We start from the raw sequence: 21,205 nt of genomic DNA, 5'->3' as shown, positions 1-21,205 counted from the left end.
TAAACCCACAAGCTTTTGGAAACACTGTTTGTTCTTCAGGTGTGACTTTCCACATACCTGACGAAGGAACAGCGTTTCTGAAAGCTTGTGGGTTTACTACCAAATAAGCTGGTTGGTCTTTAACATGGTGTTGTGAGACTTCTTATTGTGTCCTACCACTAAGCCAGTTTTGGATCCAACTTGCCAAGTTAGCTTTCCCACTTCCCATTGACTACATCCCACACCACCAGTAAATCTGGGTCGTGGTTGTACAGCAGGCAGTCCCGTAAGATCTTGCCAGCGTCAACATCCGGAAAATTCCAGCCATCATCCTTCATTCTACCTACCCGGGAGTTGGTTAGCTCAGTTGGCTGGATTGTTGGTTTGGGATATGGAGCCAACCATTTCCATTCCAGCTGAGGTTATTCATGAATACCCCACCTTCTCAACCTTGCCCCTTGCCTGAGGATCCTCAGGTTAAATCACCACCAGTCAGCTTTCCCCCTCAAAGGGGAGAGCAGACTATGGTCATCTGGGACTATGGCAACTTTGCTTTTACTATCGCCCTCCCCCTTTAGAAAACCCTGCAACCGTTCAGTGACATTCCCGACCCTGGCCCCAGTGAGGCAACACACGATCTTGGAGTCATGTGTGTAACTGCAGAAACACCTAACTAATGGACCTCCTATCATATCACTCCTAAACATAAGAACATAAGAACTAGGAGCAGGAGTAGGCCATCTAGCCCTTCGAGCCTGCCCCGCCATTCAATAAGATCATGGCTGATCTGTCGTGGCTCGGTTCCACATTCCCGCCCTCTCCCCATAACCCTTAATCCCCTCTCTTATCAAAAACCCATCAACCCGCGTCTTAAAAATATTTAGCGAGGCAGCCTCCACCACTTCAACGGGCAGAGAATTCCAGAGATTCACCACCCTTTGAGTGAAGAAGTTCCTCCTCAACTCCGTTCTAAACCGCCTCCCCTTTATCTTGAGGCTGTGCCCCCTAGTCCTACTGTCTTTTTTGAGCGGGAAGAGTGTCTCCACCTCTATCCTATCCATCCCATTCATCATCTTATACATCTCAATGAGATCTCCCCTCATTCTTCTAAACTCTAACGAGTACAAGCCTAGTTTATTCAGCCTCTCCTCATAGCTCAACCCCCTCAACTCCGGTATCAGCCTAGTAAACCTCCTCTGTACTCCCTCCAAGGCCAAAATATCTTTGCGCAGGTGCGGCGCCCAAAACTGCACACAGTACTCCAGCTGCGGCCTCACCAATGCCCTATACAGCTGCAGCAAGACCTCCCTACTTTTATATTCAATCCCCCTCGCTATGAAGGCCAGCATCCCATTCGCCTTCCTGACCACATGCTGCACCTGCAAGCTGGGTTTTTGCGACTCATGTACAAGGACCCCGAGGTCCCTCTGCACCGTCGCCTGCTGCAGTTTTTCGCCACGTAAGTAATAGTCCTTCCTACCATTCTTCCTACCAAAGTGGACCACCTCACACTTGCCAACATTAAATTCCATTTGCCATTTCCTGGCCCATTCGTCCAGCCTATCTAGATCCTTCTGCAGACTCTCCACACCCTCCGCACAATTTGCCGTTCCCCCAATCTTGGTGTCATCAGCAAATTTCGACACCCTACACTCGGTTCCCTCCTCCAGATCATCTATATAAATGGTAAAAAGCTGAGGCCCCAGCACCGACCCCTGGGGCACTCCACTAGTCACCATCCGCCAATCCAAATAGCACCCGTTGACCCCCACTCTCTGCCTCCTATTTGACAACCAATCCTCTATCCACGCTAACACCCTACCCCCAACTCCATGTCCCTCGACCTTCTGCAATAACCTCTTGTGAGGTACTTTGTCAAACGCCTTCTGAAAATCCAGAAAGACCACATCCACCGGCTCTTCTCTATCCACCACCCTAGACACATCCTCATAGAACTCCAGTAAATTTGTCAGACACGACTTCCCTTTAATGAAACCGTGCTGCGTCTGCTCTATCAAGCAATTCCCTTCAAGATGCCTCGCAATTTCCTCCTTAATGACAGATTCTAACATTTTACCTACCACAGACGTTAAACTAACCGGCCTATAATTCCCCGCCTTTTGCCTGGCACCCTTCTTAAACAACGGCGTAACATTAGCCGTTTTCCAATCCTCCGGCACTTCCCCGGAATCCAGCGACGTCTGGAAAATAACCACCAAGGCATCCATTATCACGTCCGCCATTTCTTTCAGAACCCTCGGATGCATTCCATCCGGTCCTGGGGACTTGTCCACAGTCAGCCCTGTCTCTGCTGCCACGTGTATCACCTGTCGGTCCACCTCTCTGCTGCACCTCTTGAAGGTGAATGATGTAGGCTGCACTCTCCGAGCTGTATTTAACATCTCTCTGCTTTCACAAGAATCTCCTGCAGGTCCGCCTTTCTGTTGCTCCTAAAGTTAATGACTCTTTTAAATACAGAAACATAGAATTAAACATACTTAAAGTGATACCCTGTTTCTCATACCCCAAAACACAAATGTAAATTAGTTAAAACTCCTGGGCTGGAAAGGGCCCAGGAGATGAGATTTAGTGATGATGTTAACCACGAATCTCAAAGGTTCTCCCAATATCAATTTGCTTCCTTGTCCTATTTATGAAACACACCCACTTTCACCAGCATCCTTGCCAACTTCCTTAACTTCCTGCCCCATAATCCTTCGTCTTTACCGTCAGATCTCCCATTATCTGCCTTTACAATCACTTTCAGCCCCTATCCCTACAATTATGTTGCTGATTTACTGTGTTCATCTTTCTTCTGCTCAACAATCAATGAAACCGCCACCTTGCCCTACATTAAAGAACTTCCGCCCCTGAATCCTTTTGTCCCCTCACTTCCAAAATAATCTTCAAAATCTATCTCTTTAGTCACATACCTTGTTCCTTTTCCTATTCCTCCTTGTGCTGTGGAACAGTTTGCTGTGCTAATGATGCTACATGAATGAAAGTTGCTATTGTTGTGAACTATATTAAGAAAACACCAAAGTTTGTGCATTTGTGCAGAAGTGAATAGGCTCAAAGATTACTCGGAGATGCAGAACAAAGGTAGCTTAAAGTTTTCTAAAGGTACTTTGCCATTCAAGTGTTGGAATTGTTAACGAAGGAGAAATGGAACTGAAGAGCCTCCCCTCAGAAATGTCTGGTTTGAACCACTTCACAGACAAAGTACGTGCAGTTCATTAAACCCAGTGGATATGGGGAAATGAGGGAAAAGATGACTGACAGGAAGTGGCAGTTAATCTCAGGCTCATTTCAGTTTTGGAGATCAATGCGCATGATTGGGAGAGAGTGAAGGAGCCCATCTCCACCCCGGTGAATGCAGTGGTGTTCTCTGGTTTCATTCTCTGGCCTACCCCCATGGAAAAGTGGCTGCATACGTGAAGCCATCAGGTGTAGCACAAAAGCACGCACATTCCTGCCCTGCTTAATGGCCATTGTACTTGGTTTGCTGCTGTATAGTGGACGAGGAAGACTTCATCTTGGCCATTCACTACTGCAATGAAGTGCAGCAAAAGGCTCTCCAGTTGCTGGATCAAAAAGAAGTCTGGGTTGGTTAGAAGAGGGAAGATGGAAATGGGTACAAAAAGTGAGGAATCTGTCAAGGTGCTCCTATTCTCTATTAACCCCCCACCTCCCCCATCCTCCTCCCTACACACACACACACACACACACACACGTGCATGTGCGATAGTGTTACAGGAATCATAGAATCTGTACAGTGCAGTAGGAGACCATTTGGTCCATTGAATCTGCAGAAACCCACCTTTTTCTTATTTTATCCAGGTCCTTGCCCTATAATCTCACGTATTCACCTTCCTAAAGCCCCTAAATTAAACATCCTGGGACACTAAAGCTGGAATTTTACCGGCATGCCCACCCCAATCCCGGGAGCGGGTGAGGCTCAGAATGGCATTCTCCATTAGCCTCAGGTGGGATCATACAAAACTCGGGTGGACGTGCTGGTAAAATTCTGCCCTAAGGGGCAGTTTAACACGGCCAATCCACCTACTCTGCACATCTATAGTCAAAACCCTGAGAACATTGGCCGTGAGCATGTAAGCAGTCAGGGCAGGGGACAAGTTGCCTACCTCCAGCTCTGCTGAAACCATAGCAACAGCACCATGTAAGAGTAATTGGAAAAGGCAGGGAAATTATTTGCAGTTTCTCTAGGGAAATCACTTTGTTTTATTGTCAATGTTTATGCTGCAGAAACTTTATTGCAAAGCTCCATTGTCCGGTCATCCCCATTGTTGCTTGTGCAACAGGAACAGGAGGTGAAGGAATTCAGGGCTGTGGTGACTTTATTGATAAAAGTAACGTGGCAGACAAGAACAGCTGGCCTCATTGGCAGGAGAGTATCCTGTAGGAGGCTCAGGTGTCTGCAATGACCTGCCGAGGAAATCTGAGCCTATTGAGGCACTGCTGCTCTGTAATGTGAGAAAGCGAATCCTCTATTGTTACAGCTTTCACCTTCTTTGAGTGAGAGCTCTGTATCCATCCCTTCTGTCCTGTGGAGCAGGAGGGAGCTGAGGAGAAGCTCCTATAGGTGGCGTCGCTCTCACTGTTGCTGCTGCTGTACTGCTCCTCTTACTCAGCGGAGGCACAAGGTAGAGCCACATAAACAACTCCCATCCTCCTGAGAAGGCTGACAACCGGAAAATGTTGATCAAAGTCAACCAAGTTTGAGGTTGCCGGAAAGATCTCCACACTGATAGAAGCACACTCAGAATAAATCCTGTGAGCAAAAGTGTTTCAAGCTGGTCAAGGTACAGCTAAAAAGTCTGACAACACCAGATTTAAGTCCAACCGATTTATTTGACAGTACACTCACTAGCTTTCAGGGTGAGTCCCTTCGTCAGGTGAAGGAGCTAACCCCGAAAGCTAGTGAGTTTACTATCAAATAAATCGGTTGGACTTAAACCCGGTGTTGGCAGACTTTTTACTGTGTTTACCCCAGTCCAACGCCGGCACATCCACATCAAGGTACAGCTGGCATAGTTCAGGTTTGAAAGGACTCCAGCCTGTCAATCGCTCAGCCCTGGCACCCCTGCTGTCTTCTCACCTTTGTTCAACCAGGTGAGTTCAGCTTGGTAAACCCAGGGGCTGCCAGATAAAGCCACAATCCTGAAGTCAGCTCGTGTCTCTTAATGTATGTCAGCTGCAGATTTCCTGTCTGAAGGGTGTTACCCACAAGAGCTAACAAACACTTTGGATTCAGCGTGGTGGTCAGTGGATTCCTGCTGCCTTCCTGGCACGCTGGCAGGTTTGCTTCTCTGAGCTCCCGCACACACTGACATCCATCCAGCCATAAACTCAGCCATTTCTCCTGAACTATCATAACCAATAATAGACATAGTACAAAAGTGAAAGAATATAGATTTAAACAGGCAGTTCAAATGGAGCAGATGATTTATCCACTTAGTTGTTACACTGATCCTACCAACGCCATAAATTGCAAAGGCACAGATACCCACCAACCGCCTTCTGTATATCAACCTCCAAATGCATTATAGGTCTCAATTGAATTTTTGATATACATCTGAATGGACGCTGTTGTGGTTTCCCTGCCAAGCAAAGCTATGGGGAATTATATCGGGAGCTAGAAATGGAACAGTAATGTCAGCTTTGCAAAAATCATTTGCAGTTTTATTCAGGAGGAGCAGGTTTAGGCATTTGGAAACTCTGATCTCTTGCTGCAGAGAAGATATCACACAGAGTCATGGTCTGGTGCATGTTGTACAACATTTCATTAAAGAGAAGCTGACAGTGGAGGAGGAAGAACAAGTACACTGGGCCTTATCAGATAGCAGAAAGCTGGGAGGAAGAGAGGAATCAGTAGCGGAAAGAAGGTGTTATCAGTGCCTTGCACATAGAGGTAACAGGCGTCAGTCCGTGGCTTGGTGATTCTGCTGAGCTTTTCACATGCTTGCCTGTGAGTGTACAGAGTCTCCTGCATAATAGTCCATATTTGACCATGGAGGATCTGAAGGCAACAAGTCTTACTGCAGACCGAAGTGTCTAATATTATAAAGGTGATTAATTTAACACCAAACATAATAGCTGCAACTTTACCGAAAAAAGTGTGAAGAAATTCTAAACATAAGAACATAAGAACATAAGAAATAGGAGCAGGAGTAGGCCATCTAGCCCTTCGAGCCTGCCCCGCCATTCAATAAGATCATGGCTGATCTGTCGTGGCTCAGTTCCACTTTCCCGCCCTCTCCCCATAACCCTTAATCCCCTCTTTTATCAAGAACCCATCAACCCGCTTCTTAAAAATATTTAGCGAGGCAGCCTCCATCACTTCAACGGGCAGAGAATTCCAGAGATTCACCACCCTTTGAGTGAAGAAGTTCCTCCTCAACTCCGTTCTAAACCGCCTCCCCTTTATCTTGAGGCTGTGCCCCCTAGTCCTACTGTCTTTTTTGAGCGGGAAGAGTCTCTCCACCTCTATCCTATCCATCCCATTCATCATCTTATACGTCTCAATGAGATCTCCCCTCATTCTTCTAAACTCTAACGAGTACAAGCCTAGTTTATTCAGCCTCTCCTCATAGCTCAACCCCCTCAACTCCGGTATCAGCCTAGTAAACCTCCTCTGCACTCCCTCCAGGGCCAAAATATCCTTGCGCAGGTGCGGCGCCCAAAACTGCGCACAGTACTCCAGCTGCGGCCTCACCAATGCCCTATACAGCTGCAGCAAGACCTCCCTACTTTTATATTCAATCCCCCTCGCTATGAAGGCCAGCATCCCATTCGCCTTCCTGACCACCTGCTGCACCTGCAAGCTGGGTTTTTGCGACTCATGCACAAGGACCCCGAGGTCCCTCTGCACCGTCGCCTGCTGCAGTTTTTCGCCACGTAAGTAATAGTCCTTCCTACCATTCTTCCTACCAAAGTGGACCACCTCACACTTGCCAACATTAAATTCCATTTGCCATTTCCTGGCCCATTCGCCCAGCCTATCTAGATCCTTCTGCAGACTCTCCACACCCTCCGCACACTGGAGTGTTTCACAACCGTGCGACCCTGTGTGATGCGGTAATGTCATGGTGGGTATGAAGCCAATTCTGCCAGCAAGATAGGGCCATGAAGATCACAATGACACAGTGGTTAGCACTGCTGCCTCACAGCGCCAAGGACCCGGGTTCAATTCCAGCCTTGGCTCACTGTCTGTGTACAGCTTGCAGATTCTCCCCATGTCTGTGTGGGTTTCCTCCAGGTGCTCTGGTTTCCTCCCACAGTCCAAAGATGCGTTAGATCGGTTGATTGGCCATGTGAAATTGACTCTCGTGTCAGAGGGACTAGCAGGGTAAATGCATGGGGTTGTGGGAATAGCACCTAGGTGGTATTGTGATTGGTACAGACGCAATGGGCTGAATGGTCATCTTGTGCACTGTACGGATTCTGTGAAGATGGCATGAACTGGCTTTTTGGCCGCTTCCTGCTTCATTATGCTGATTGACTGCCACAGCAGACTAGTAGGATCATGCCTAATAATTGTGCCTCATTTTCTTCTCACCCAACTGATCAACCCATTGTTCTTCAGACCTTCAACCTTCCTTTAAAAAAAGGTTCACTAATGTAAGTTTCAAAGGACTATTTCAAATTACATGTAAATTGGTTTAGTTTAGTCATGCACACCTAATTATTCAGTTCCACATCAAGCCCCTCAAAACACTTAACTTCAGGCAAGACTGGAAGTAGCAAATAATACCCAACATTTGTTTTAAAAAGGATAATGGAATACTTACCAAAATACACAATGGACTTTTCCAGGTTAGTATAAATCAATCCAAACTTGCTTCACTGACAGCGAATTCCCCGAAATTCTGCCTGAGAGCGATAAGTAATCTCTCATGATTATAGTTCCTCTTTCTCATGACTGAGAGTAAAAATTGTCCTTGAAACCTTCAGTTTTAACCCTTGGATTAGCATTGCCTTATCTTACATTGAGCCAGTTGTTACTAGCCAATTGTCGTCACTGGATTTAACTGTTTGTGCCAAGTTGCCCCATTGGGCAGCCCAATGAAACTCTTTGTGATATTGCTCTTATCTGAATTTTGACAAATCCTTATTCATTATTATGCATCTGCTCCAGGTATTGAAGGACAAAATGGAAATTCATGCTCAGTGCTTTTTCATTGCTTCCTTTCCTACAGACAAGACTTACAGCAGCACCTCAGACAGTGTTGGTTTGTAGAAAGTTAAAGCTTTAAGCACCAACATTAGAATATTACTGTGCCTTAATAACTACCTAATTTATTACTTTTCTTCAATTATATCGTTGAGATGCACTACTTACTTAATCATGTGTTACAAATTATACAATAATTCTTGATTCGTGCATGAGTGTGGTTCTGTAGTTGTATACAGATTATGAAATGGCTTCTTTGGCCCAGTGTTAGTACAAGATGTTGTCTTGACCTTGTTAGATTACTACAGTAAATATAATGGGAATTACTACAGTAAACATAATGGTCACATTAAATTAAAGTCTACTCCCTGGGCCTGCTTACAGTAATTTTAGTGTTCTGGAAGATTCTGCTGCAGAGGCCTGGACAAAGCTGGTGAAAAGCTGCTGTTTCTCACTTAGGAATTCTTGACGTTCTCATGGCTGGTGACTTTTAAGTGCTCAGGCATGTGCAGACTCAGCCACAGACCACTACAACTTGTTTAATAGTGGACCAGTGTGGCCCAGCTAACTTACTGGGATCATGGCAGTTATTGATTGTGAGGGGTGGGGAGAAGAGAATGTGTAGGCCTCCTGAGAGAGGCCTACATGTACGTCCCCCATATACCACTGCTTCAGAGTCGTCACTTCCAGTGATCTACTGGAAGGCGGATTACAGAAAATAATGAAACATCTTCGAAGATGAATTACTTAGTTCCTCATTCTTTTCAATGTGCTGCCTGAAGTCTGCATGGCAGCTTCCATCAAAGCTACAAAGTGAATTAGCGTGGACTCCTGCTGTGAGGGCCCTGTTACAGTACTCTGCAGGGGAGACTGCGGAGTGCTGATGCCATGGAAATTATGGCACAGAGACTCCTCCAGATCTCAGCCAAAGTATTGAAGTTGCTTTGCACACCTTCCAATTCCTCCCATGGCAATTTTCTTCTCATGCTGAAGTTAGGAGCTAGGTGAGTCCAAGACCAAAGATAAAATGAAGACATGGAATTTCGAGGAAAGCTTCACGTTGATTAGCTGACAAGCTGGAGAATGCAGGTTGAAGTCACTTTGCTTGCTGCTCAATGAAGGAATGTGAGTGATATTTGGGCACCCTCTTTGGGTCTATCCAGGAGCAGTGATTTCTAGGGCTCCTTGCTGTGCTGTGTGGTGACAATGATGTTGAGGATTCCAGGCTGCTCCATTTTCTGGAATTATGTGCTGCATCCTGCAAGAAAAATGTGGAGTTTGTGCATGTGGAGAATGTGTCGAGAGGTGTAGCAGAAACCAATCGGGTGAGCTTGGAAGTATCCAATATAAAAGAAAGTGTGTGACATGATGTGAGTAAGGAGTAGTGGGATTGGTTGCAATGTATTTGAGAAAGAACTGTGCTTTATAGTGCCTTTGTATTGCATGGTGAAGGAAGCGATGGAAGGAATTAGGGAATTGGGCATTTAGAAGGATGAGGGGGGATCTTATTGAAACTTACAGGATACTGCAAGACCTGGATAGAGTGGACTGTGGAGAGGATGTTTTCATTAGTAGCAAGAACTAGAACCAGAGGGCATAAGCTCAGACTCAAGAGACGATCCTTTAAAACAGAGATAAGGAGGAATTCCTTCATCCAGAGAATGGTGAATGTGTGGAACCCTTTGCCAGAGAAGGCTGTGGAGACCATGTCATTGAGTGCCTTCAAGGCACAGAAAGGTAGCTTCTTGGTTAATAAGGGAATCAGGGGTTATAGGGAAAAGGCAGGGGAATGGGGATGAGAAAAATATCAGCCATGATTGATGGGCCAAGTGGCCTAATTCTGCTCCTACATCTTATGGTTTTATGTAAAGAGGTTGTGTTGGGGGTGGTGAATGTTGTGGTGAGAGAGGTAAAGAGATATATTTATCCTTGCTGCTCTTGTATGACTGTTAAGCTTCTCTCTTTACTGAACCCAAGTCCTGCCCCTGAACCTCCGTTCAGGCCTGGTTAATTGTGATCTTCGGGATGTGGCTGCTTGGGTCGGGGTTGGATATCTTCCTCCCACCTCTGCACTGGGACATTCAGCAGTACATCAGGAAAGCAGGCGACTTTGACTCATCTCTGCTGTCAACAAACTTTACGTCAAGCTGTTTATAGATGGTCTTCTTGTATATCCGTTCAATTCTGCTTTCGCCACCCATCAGAAACACGGCTGCATTCCTCTGTATAAACAAAAATAAAGTTAAGCACATCACTTACAAACAAAAACTTTCTAGAAAATCTCTGGGTCATGTGAATGAGCTGCCAGATTTTGCAAGCAATTGTGAAGGCAAACTGTCCTTCAAATGGGTGACATAGCGACTCTGCGGTTAGCATTGCTGCTTCACAGTGCAGGGACCCTGGTTCAATTCCAGCCTCAAGTGACTGTATGGAGTTTGCATGTTCTCCCCGCGTCTGCGTGGCTTTCCTACAGGGGCTCCAGGTCCTCCCACAGTCCAAGATGTGCAGGTTAGATTGGCCATGCTAAATTGCAGCTTAGTGTCGGGGGATTACCAGGGTAAATACAGGGGGTTACAGGGATAGGGCCTGGTGGGATCGTTATTGGTGCAGGTTCGATGGGCCCATTGGCATCCTTTTACACTGAAGCGATTGCATTATTCTATAAAATGTTAAAGGGGCTGAGGAGTTAAAATGTCATAGGACCCCATGCCCAGTACATTGGGGTGGCAGCCCAGGCGATTCCCATCCAGGGTTAAAATTGGGGCTACAGTCTTTATGTTCTGTCTTATCGACAGAGCAAACATCTCCCTCTACACTTTCCCTAGGCATCACCTTAAATCCAACAGGCAAGACAACTTTTTTACCAGTAAAGCTCAAAAGCCACCATGTAATTCTACATATATCAAATACCAGAACTGTTAAAAACACATGAGACCGAAATGTTCAAATCTGAATCCACATTCTTGACACAATTTCATCCTTCTTGTAGGACGGATTAATGAGTGACAGTTCGGCATCCAGCATGGGAATTGAAGTCTTGACTTGGAATTTTATAAGGCACGGTGGCACAGCGGTTAGCAATGCTGCCTCAGAGCGCCAGGGACCGGGGTTCAATTCCTGGTTTGAATCACTCTCTGTGTGGAGTCTGCATGTTCCTCCCGTGTCTGCGTGGGTTTCCTCCAGGTTCTCCAGTTTCCTCTCGCAGTCTGAAAGATGTGCTGGTTAAGCGCATTGGCCATGCTAAATTCTCCCTCAGTGTATCCAAACAGGAGCCTGAGTGTGATGACTCAGTAACTTCATTGCAATGTTAATGTAAGCTTACTTGTAACACTAATAAATAAGTGTTCATAGGTGATGTTCCTAATCTTATTTTTGTTTATACATAGGAATGCAGCCGAGTTTCTGATGGGTGGCGAAAACAGAATTGGACGGATATACAAGAAGGCTATTTATAAACAGTTCACCGATGGAACATATTCAGTTGAGGTTCCCAAACCAGACTGGCTGGGATTCCTTGGTCCGCTGATAAGGGCGGAAGTGGAAGATTTAATTATTATTCACTTCAAAAACTTTGCGTCACGTCCCTATTCTCTGCATCCACATGGAGTCTTCTATAAGAAAGATTCTGAAGGTAAATTTGTTGAGCTAAAAAATGGCTTGGATTTATATGGTGCCTTTCATACCCCAGAGTGTTTTGCAGTTAATGAAGTATCTTTGACATTTGGCCACTGTTGAAATGAAGGCAATGAGCAATCTGCATAAGTTTCCAAACAGGAAGTGATAATAATTAGATAATTGGGGGTCCTGCCTCTATAATGTTGAGTAATATTGATTGAGACATAAATATTGGCCAACACATTGAGGAGAATTATTCATCAGATAGTGATCTGGGATATTTTATGTCTAACTTAGTGCTTCAGATCTTTGAAGAATGGCATCTCCAGCGTTGCAGCACTCCCTCAACATTCCAGTGACATTTGAGTCTGTGTTATATGTCAGTTCTCAGGAGGGGGACTTGATCATGACCTTCTGGCTGAGCTGGAAATACTCCTGCTGAGCTTTGACTGACAGTCAGTTATGAAATGTCTGCAGCCTTATGCCTGGACTGCAGGAAACGTTAACTTCCAGAAGTATTGCGTACAGTTCTGGTCGCCACATTATAGGAAAGATGTGGAAGCATTGGAAAGGGTGCAGAGGAGGTTTACCAGGATGTTGCCTGGTATGGTGGGAAGGTTTTGTGAGGAAAGGCTGAGGGACTTGAGGTTGTTTTCATTAGAGAGAAGAAGGTTAAGAGGTGACTTAATTGAGGCATACAAGATGAACAGAGGATTAGATAGGGGGGATAGTGAGAGCCTTTTTCCTCACAAGGGGACATAGCTTTAAACTGAGGGGTGATAAATATAGGACAGATGTCAGAGGTAGGTTCTTTACTCAGAGGGTAGTAAGGGCGTGGAATGCCCTGCCTGCAGCAGTTGTGGACTCGCCAACTTTAAGGGCATTCAAATGGTCATTGAATAGGCATATGGATAATATTGGAATAGTTTAGGTTAGAGGGTCATTAGATTGGTTCCACTGGTCGGCGCAACATTGAGGGCCGAAGGGCCTGTACTGCGCTGTAATGTTCTATGTTCTATGTGTATGTTCTATTACTAGGGGGTTTAGGTTTAAGATGTGAGGGGCAAGGTTTAAAGGAGATGTACGAGGAAGATTTTTTTTTACACAGAGAGTAGTGGGTGCCTGGAACTCGTTGCTGGGAGAGGTAGTGGAAGCGGATACGGTACTGACTTAAGGGGCACCTTGACATGCACATGAATAGGATGGGAATAGAGGGATATGGTCCTGGGAAGGGTGGGGCGTTTTAGATAAGTTGGGCAACATGATCAGTGCAAGCTTGGAGGGCCAAAGGGCTGTATTTTTCTTTGTTCTTTAGTGATTGAACGCGACTGCTTCCCTTGACATTTCTAATTTCATGAAATGGCCTCAAAATTCTGCAGTTTCCCAGTGGCGTGTTCATTGATATAAACTTGCTTTTATATGTTAACTTTGCGATGAACTCCCGTAAAGATTTCGACGCACACATTACAAGGTTCTCTTTCTTGCAGGTGCTTTTTATCCTGATCGTACATCAGGCAAACACAAGATGGATGACGCTGTTCCACCAGGGGGAAGTCACATGTTCACATGGATAGTAAAGAAAGAATACGCACCTACAGATGCTGACCCCGCTTGTTTAACCTGGATTTACCATTCCCATATTGATGCTCCAAGGGATATTTCTTCAGGTTTAATTGGAGCATTGTTAACATGTAAGAAAGGTACAGTAAACCCCTGTTTGCTGAACTCACTGTGCTTCTTAAATTCTAGGTCTCAAAACATGAAATGAGTTTATCAGATTTACAAATTTTTACCTTCAATAACACCTCTTTTTCTTTGAGATTAGATTCAGATAGGCCTGGTGTTCAAAATAAAACAATTCCCAGATCAGGTTTACAGAACAAGGTTAAAGGAAGTAGATTTTCCTCACTCAGTTTGATCTGCAGGTGACTGCTGAAATACTTAGGCTGGAATTCATGCGCCCTGTGACCACTTACAGTGAGTGTGGATAATTTGGAGATCAGCCAAATCTCTGTTCACAGCAGCGGGATCGGAGAATCCCAGCTGCAGGCAAGATCAGAGAGTCCGGTCCTTACTCCCATTGTTGTTGTACCGAAGAAAAGTCATGTCAGACTTAAAACATTAATTCTGTTTCTCCCAACCACAGACGCTGTCAGACCTGCTGAGTTTTTGCAGCATTTTCTGTGAGTGGATTGTGAATATGTAAATTGACAGATGTGCAGAATTTGATATTTTGGATCTAAATGGAGGGAGACCTATAATTTTAATGATGCAAATGTCCACATCTCCTAACATCAGACTAAGTTCCTCATTCTGCTTTAATGTTTACAGGAATTCTGGATGAGGTCACAGTGAAACGTAAAGATGTTGACCAGGACTTTGTGCTGATGTTCAGTGTGGTGGATGAGAATCTGAGCTGGTATTTAGATGATAATATAAATGCATACTGCACTCTGCCATCTTCCGTTGACAAAGATGACGAAGCTTTCCAGGAAAGCAACAAAATGCATTGTGGGTATTTTAACCTGACTTTCTACTCAATGCTTATCTTGTAACAATTTTATATTCTAATCTTTGACATCTCAACTAAAGTGCTTAATAATCTGATTCCACACATTCTGAAATCATGGCACAAACTTGGATTTTGAATGACTGAACAAACAGTAAGGAAACAAACCTATAAACTCAGAACTACTTTGCTTGTGTTTAAGATTTAAAATGTTTCTTTTCAAGGCCTCATTTCTGTTTCAACTCCTTAGCTATCAATGGCTTTCTTTTTGGGAATTTACCCGGACTGAACGTGTGCCACGGCCAGTCTGTTTCCTGGCACTTGTTTTCAATCGGAAATGAAGTTGATATTCATTCAGCCTACTTTCATGGCCAGACTCTCATTAACAAAGGTCACAAAGTGGACGTCGTTAGTCTTTTCCCAGCTACCTTTGTCACAGTGGAGATGGTTTCCAGGAATGTCGGAAAATGGTTGTTAAGCTGCCAAGTGAATGACCATATTAAAGGTGAGAGCTGACTTTCTGACTTTAACTGGATTGATTTTATTTTTTTTGCTAGGAAAGTGAACAAAGATTTATGGTTGAGAATTTTTTTTAAAATTATGTATTGTTCGTTATTTACTTTAGTAACACGACGTTTTTAGATACCAATAACCAAGCGAATGTGAGATGGTTCCTTTTAGTTCTGCTGCTAGATCTTGGTCTGGATTTTAGTTCCACTGTCCACCTGGGTTATAATGGGTTTGCTGAGGCATTGGGAACTGGGACATTGGGATTCCTCATTGAAGTTATCACTGATCTGCCCCACGCCTGGGAACCAGTCTGATTGACAGGCTTGGTTTCAACCAACAAAAGTAAGCCATGGAGGCCGAGTGACAAATAGGTTCACACTGGAGTGGGTGAGACAACCTCGGGAGGTGTGAGGGGAAAAGGAGGAGTGTGGTCATTGTTGGGTGGGATAGGCTCCTGAGAGGGGAAAGACAGCTCAATCTAGGGAACTTTTTTTTTGTACTTCACAGGATCTGGGCATCGCTGACCAGGAGAGCATTTATTGCTGAAGAACTGCAGTACCTCTGGTTTAGGTGCACCCCTAGTGCTATTAGGGAGGGAGTTCAGGGTGTTTAACTATAAGATATGGTAGCAGAATTAAACCGTTTGGCCCGTTGAGTCTGCTCCACCATTCAGTCATGGCTGATCAATTTCTCAACCCCATCATATAACCATAGAATCCTACAGTGCAGAAGGAGGCCATTTGGCCCATCACCACTACACCGACCACAATCCCACCCTGGTCCTATCCCCATAATCCCGTGCATTTACCCCAGTTTGTCCTCCTGACACAAAGGGGCAATTCATGGCCAATCCACCGAACCTGCATATTTTTGGGCTGCCCATTCTCTTGCTTTTTCACTAAACCCTTGATCCCTTTACCAATCAAGAACCTATCTATCTTTGTCGTAAATATACTCAATGTCTTGGCCTCCACAGCCCTCACTGGCAATGAAATCCATAGATTCACCAACCTCTGGCTGAAAAAATTTCTCCTCATCCCATTCTTAAAGGGTTGTCCCTTTATCCTGAGGCTATGCCCTCGGATCCTAGACTCTCCTATTAATGGAAACATTTTCCCCACGTCCACTCTATCCAGGCCTTTCAGCATTCTATAGGTTTCAATGAAATCCCCCTTCATCCTTCTAAACTCCATCGAACACAGACCCAGAGTCCTCAGACAATCCTCATATGTCATGCTTTGGAGGCCTGGAATGGCAGACGTAAATCAGAGGGCCAGGGCGAGGTCAAAAGCATAGGCAATTGAATGATTGTGGGATGGGCAGATAAGAGGCTGGAAGAGGATTGGATTCCTTGCAAGAGGATTGGGATGGCCTGAGGAGTTGATTGGAGGTGTTGTGAATAATGTCGGGTGAGATTGTTGCCTGATCATGGGGTTACTCAAACAGGCACTCTGGATCAAGGGGGTAGGGATTTACCTGGATCGGTCACCCCCTGCCTGGGTGGAGCTGATGGGTTCCCTTAAGCTCAGCTGTAAGTTCCCCCACTGAAATATGAAAATGTGGTGGAGAGGCACTCTTGACCAGAATCCACAACCTCATCACCCTTGACAGGAAGGAAGAGGGCATGCCGGGAGATCTCAGAGACACCTTAATTGTCCCCATCTTCAAGAAAGGAAATAGTTCCAAATGCCGAAATTACAGAGATATTTTCCTACTCTCCACCATGGGAAAGGTCATCTTGAGAATCCTCTTCAACTACCTCCTCTCAGTGGTTGAAAAGATCCTCCCTGAGTCTCAGTGTGGCCTCTCCCATCCAGAGGCACAATGGATATGATCTCCAGCACGCAACAAATCCAGGAAAAATGCAGGGAGCAGAATTGACCTCTGAACATGGCCTTCTTCGATCTCACAAAGACCTTCGACTCTGTCAACCATGAGGGACAGTGGAACATCATCCTCAAATTCCCCTGCCTGCAGAAATTCATCACCATTCTCCTCCTGCTGCACGATAACATGCAAACCATGATCTTCACCAGTGGAACAACCACAGACCCCATAAATGTGCAAACTGGGCTCAAAACGAGCCACATCATCACACCAACGCCCTTCTCCATCTTCCTCGCAGCATCACTCCACCCCATCACCATAAAGTTCCCTGCTGAAGTAGAGCTAACCTACCAGACAAGTGGGGAACAGTTCAATCTCCAGGCAAGGACCAAGACCACCCCAACTTCTGTCATCGAGCTACAATGCGTAGATAATGCCTGTGTTTGTGCAGACTCAGAGGCCGTGCTACAAACCATCGTTGGCGCATTCACATTCATATGAGAGAATGGGCCTTAGACTCAACAAAGGTTCTCTACCAGACCGTTCCTTCCACACAAAATTGCCATCCAACCATCAAGATCCACGGTGAGTCCCTGGATAACATGGATCATTTCTGATACCGCAGGAGCCTCTCCAGTGCATGCAGGCATCAACGATGAAATATAACATCGACTTCAATGTCCAGTGCAGCCTTCAGACAGCTGAGGAACAGAGTGTTCAAAGACCAAGACCTCAAATCCAGCACCAAGTATATGGTCTACAGAATAGCCATGGTCCCAGCTCTCCTGTATGCATCAGAAACATGGACAGTCAAATCCCGAGAGAGATATCACCAATGTTGCCTCCACAAAACCCTGCAAATCCACTGGCATGGGATTTGCCAGTGACTTCTCCCAGGCCGATATCCCCAGTATTGAGGCACTGGTCGCACTCAGCCAGCTGTGAAGAGTGGGCCACATTGCCTGAAACAAAAATTCCTGAAACAAGTGCTTTACCCAGTCCACAATGGCAAGCGATCACTAGGAAGGCATAGGAAGCACTGCATAGACGCTCTGAAAGCCCCTCTAAATAAATGCAATTACCCCATCGACGCATGGGAATCACTTACCTAAGAATGCACAAAATGGAGAAAAAGCATCTGTGAAAATGCCAGTCACCTCTAGAGACACCAGGTGGAGCACGCAGAGGTCAAGCATAAATAGCAGAATCCAAAGTGTCCCACCCACTCATCTCATCAAACACCACCCACCAAACCTGCCACTGAGTCTGCACCTCCAGGATTGGACTATTCAGCCACTGCAGAACTCCCCAAAGTGGAGGTAATTTATCCTGGACCTGAGAGATTATTGAAAAAGAAGAAGAAGCTGATAGATTCCCTTAAACACGGGAAAACTGATAATCCATAGTTAAATTCAAAGGAGGTAAATAATGGTGGGGTCCACGGCCTCATTTAAGGTATCAACTCATCAGCTTAGAGCAGATAGATTACCCACTCATGAGTGACCTCTGTCAAAGCTGGAAATGAGCAAGGGTGGGTTGGGATTCAGATTGTTTGGATTTTAACATCTCTTCCCATCCCCAACCCAACCCAAACCTCTCAGTTTCATGGCTAAAACTCCTCCCCCCACGTACCTTATTATCTCAGCAGCAGAATTGTAGGCCATTCTTGTAGGTCTGTCTTCTGCTACAGGGATAGCGGAGTTAGATCCAGTGTGTAAACAACAGGAGCAATCCCAGAGATGCCCACGTCCCCTGAAATCTAATCTGGTGTGAAATAAGCTTTAAACCATGTAGACTTCGACTTCACGTGATAATGTCAAATATGGAAAGTAAGCTGGCGGACTGGTTTTCATTTCACCTTGAAGTGATTCCTTGTGGAAGATATTGTCTATAGACTGTGATTTAAGATATCACAATGATTCTTCATTGGATAAAAATATTGGGGCAGCATGGTGGCACAGTGGTTAGCACTGCTGCCTCTCAGCACCAGAGACCTGGGTTCAGTTCCCAGCTTGGGCCACTGTCTGTGTGATGTTTGCACATTTGCCCCATGTCTGCATGGGTTTCCTCTGGGTACTTCAGTTTCCTCCCACAGTCCAAAGATGTGCAAGTTAGGTTGATTGGCCATGCTAAATTGTCCCTTAATGTCAGGGGGATTAGCAGGGTAAACGTGTGGGGTTATGGGAATAGGACCTGGATGGGATTGTTGCCAGTGCAGACTTGATGGGCTGAATGGCCTCCTTCTGCACTGTAGGGATTCTGTGATTCTGTCAATAGCAGCTTGCTGAAAATTGATGATTTGGCTACAGAGGTGCTCTGACAGTTGTGGGATCGTATGCAAACAAGGAGCAAAAGCAGATCCTGGAATTGTAAATTGAAAACAGAAAATGATGGAAATACTCAGGTCAGGCAGAATCTGTGGGAAGTTAAACAGAGTTCACGGACAGAATTTTCACTGCAGGCGTCAGAAGTCTGACATTGTGGTCAAAAGGGCCAGAATCCCACAGTGTGTTATGAACTGTCATTTGCTGTGACTTAGAAACAAGAAGCAGGGGTAGGCCGTTCGGCCCTTTGAGCTTGCTCTGCTATTCATTATAATCATGGCTGATCTTCAAATTCAGTATCCTGATTCCCCCCTTCTCCCTTTAGCCCCTAGAACAAAATCTAATTTCTTCTTGTAGTTTGGCCTCAACTACATTCTGTGGTCACGAATTTCACACATTCATCACCCTCTCAATGAAGAAATTTCTTCTCACCTCAACTTGATTAATTAATTGCCAAAGGCCAGGCTTGCTGTTCAACAGGAAAATTACATGTATTTTTTTTCAGTTAAGTGAGAGTTAGGGCACCTTCATTTTGAGGCACTTTCTCTCCAACATTTTTAACTAATAAAATCATCCTTAGCAGCCAGGCCACCATTGAAGAGAGAGTGGACCTCTGTGGCAACTGCAGCTAAAATTAGGCAAGCCGGGGGGTTGGGCCTTAAAGCCTGCCTGGAGTGTTGGGCCCTGCTCCCTAATTGGTCAACATGGAAATCGCTTCCAGGTAACAGGGCTGTCTTATTTGGTCTCTAGCACAACCTGCCTTTAACCTGCCGTGAAAGTTGGGAGAACAAAATTTTCAGTTTATCTTACTATCATGAAATAAATTCCTTGCCTACGGCAAACTAAGTGACCCTGCTGCCATAATTGTGGAAAACTCCACCCATAGTAACATAGGTCAGCGAGTGGGGTTGTGTGTGGGGAAGGGGGCAGTGGCAGTTCCCCCACTACCACATAAAATTCCAGTCTTTGTTTCTCTCTCTGCACATACTGCCTGAGCTGTTGAGTATTTCTAGCATTTTTTGATTTTATAACACCAAGAGGCAGCTTTCCTAGGAGACAAAGTTTACCAATTTCATTTCCCTGAATTGTGGAGTCGTTTTTTAATCTTTAAGATTTGCATTCCCTACGGTCTTATCTTATTTGTTTTCTAGCTGGCATGCAGGCATTGTTTAATGTGGAAGCATGTGGGCACAATTCCTTAGAAACTACACTTACTGGTAAAGAGAAGAAGTATTACATTGCAGCTGAAATGGAGCTGTGGAAATATGGTCCCACAGGCAAGAACTTATTTAACAGTCAACCTCTTGATTCAGAAGGAAGGTAAGTTTTAAATTCCTCCATCCGTAACCTCTAATATTGATTAAAAATCTGTGTGCAACATTGAACCCTATGGACACATCACCTCAGAAGTGGATAGAAGCTACTGACCTTGACACCATGAATGGCCATGATTGATTGGCAGTTTTATGAGCAGGTAAGAGGGCACTATATTTCAAAGAGAGTGTTGAATGGCTTTTCTTGGTTCCTGTCTCAGACATGGGATCCTCTGTGGTTCATGTCACCTCTCAGGTGCCCTGAACCAGGTCTACTAATAGAACATGCCCAACTTCATCAAAATTGCAGGGGATGGGTTTGAAATGCCTGTCCCACCATGGAGCTGGCAGGGGTGGTAGTGCTATTTGCAGGCTGGTTACCTGTACCCAATCCTGCACTTGCCAGAGTTATAGTAAATGGGGATAGGGCCGGGAATCCCCGAAACACAGGTTTTAAAGGCTGCCATTGGCCCAACTCCACAAAAACCCAGGCTCAAGACTTTATATCCAGTGGCAAAATTAAAGGTCGTCAATGCAATTCTCAAAAAAATCAGATAGAAAATTCACATGAAACCTCTTTGCCCGGAGAGTAGTGAGAATGTGAAACTTGCTACCTCAGGGCACAGTTAAAGCAAATAGAAGAGATGCATTTAACAGGAAGCTGAATGAGCATATGAGAGGGAAGGTCTTGCTGATAGGGATGGAGGAGTAAGGCTGGGAGGAGACTAGAGTTGAGCATTAACGCTGATATGGGCTGGTAGAGACAAATGCCCTGTTTCTATATCTGTTGTCATATCAATTCTATGTAATCATTTTGTTACCAATAACCAACAATAATTGTTGCAGTTTGAATTCATTTTCTTTCAGTTGAAGGTGTTGTTGGATGCAAATATTGTAAGAATAAATAGTATTTCTTTTTGTAAGTAATTTTGCT

The 21,205-nt window shown here is 45.0% G+C and overlaps 1 protein-coding gene across 2 annotated transcripts in view; it reads left to right on the top strand.

Annotated features, from left to right (window-relative positions):
• Positions 1 to 21,205, top strand: part of LOC145348917 (ferroxidase HEPHL1-like) — a 98,572-nt gene that overhangs the window by 14,377 nt on the left and 62,990 nt on the right. The window contains exons 2-6 of one of the 2 annotated variants that reach the window (XM_080196992.1): positions 11,560 to 11,804; positions 13,276 to 13,455; positions 14,120 to 14,299; positions 14,548 to 14,802; positions 20,110 to 20,278. In XM_080196992.1, the coding sequence (XP_080053118.1) occupies positions 11,560 to 11,804; positions 13,276 to 13,455; positions 14,120 to 14,299; positions 14,548 to 14,802; positions 20,110 to 20,278 (1,029 nt within the window). Of the gene's footprint in view, positions 1 to 11,559; positions 11,805 to 13,275; positions 13,489 to 14,119; positions 14,300 to 14,547; positions 14,803 to 20,109; positions 20,279 to 21,205 lie in introns of both variants that reach the window. The other variant, XM_080196991.1, reaches the window with a different exon arrangement.

The sequence above is a fragment of the Carcharhinus amblyrhynchos genome, chromosome 10, assembly GCF_965287045.1.
Source record: "Carcharhinus amblyrhynchos chromosome 10, sCarAmb.v2.hapA, whole genome shotgun sequence".
Taxonomy (NCBI): domain Eukaryota; kingdom Metazoa; phylum Chordata; class Chondrichthyes; order Carcharhiniformes; family Carcharhinidae; genus Carcharhinus; species Carcharhinus amblyrhynchos.
The sequence above is the reverse complement of the archived record's forward strand: the minus strand, read 5'-3'. Positions and strand labels throughout refer to the sequence as shown.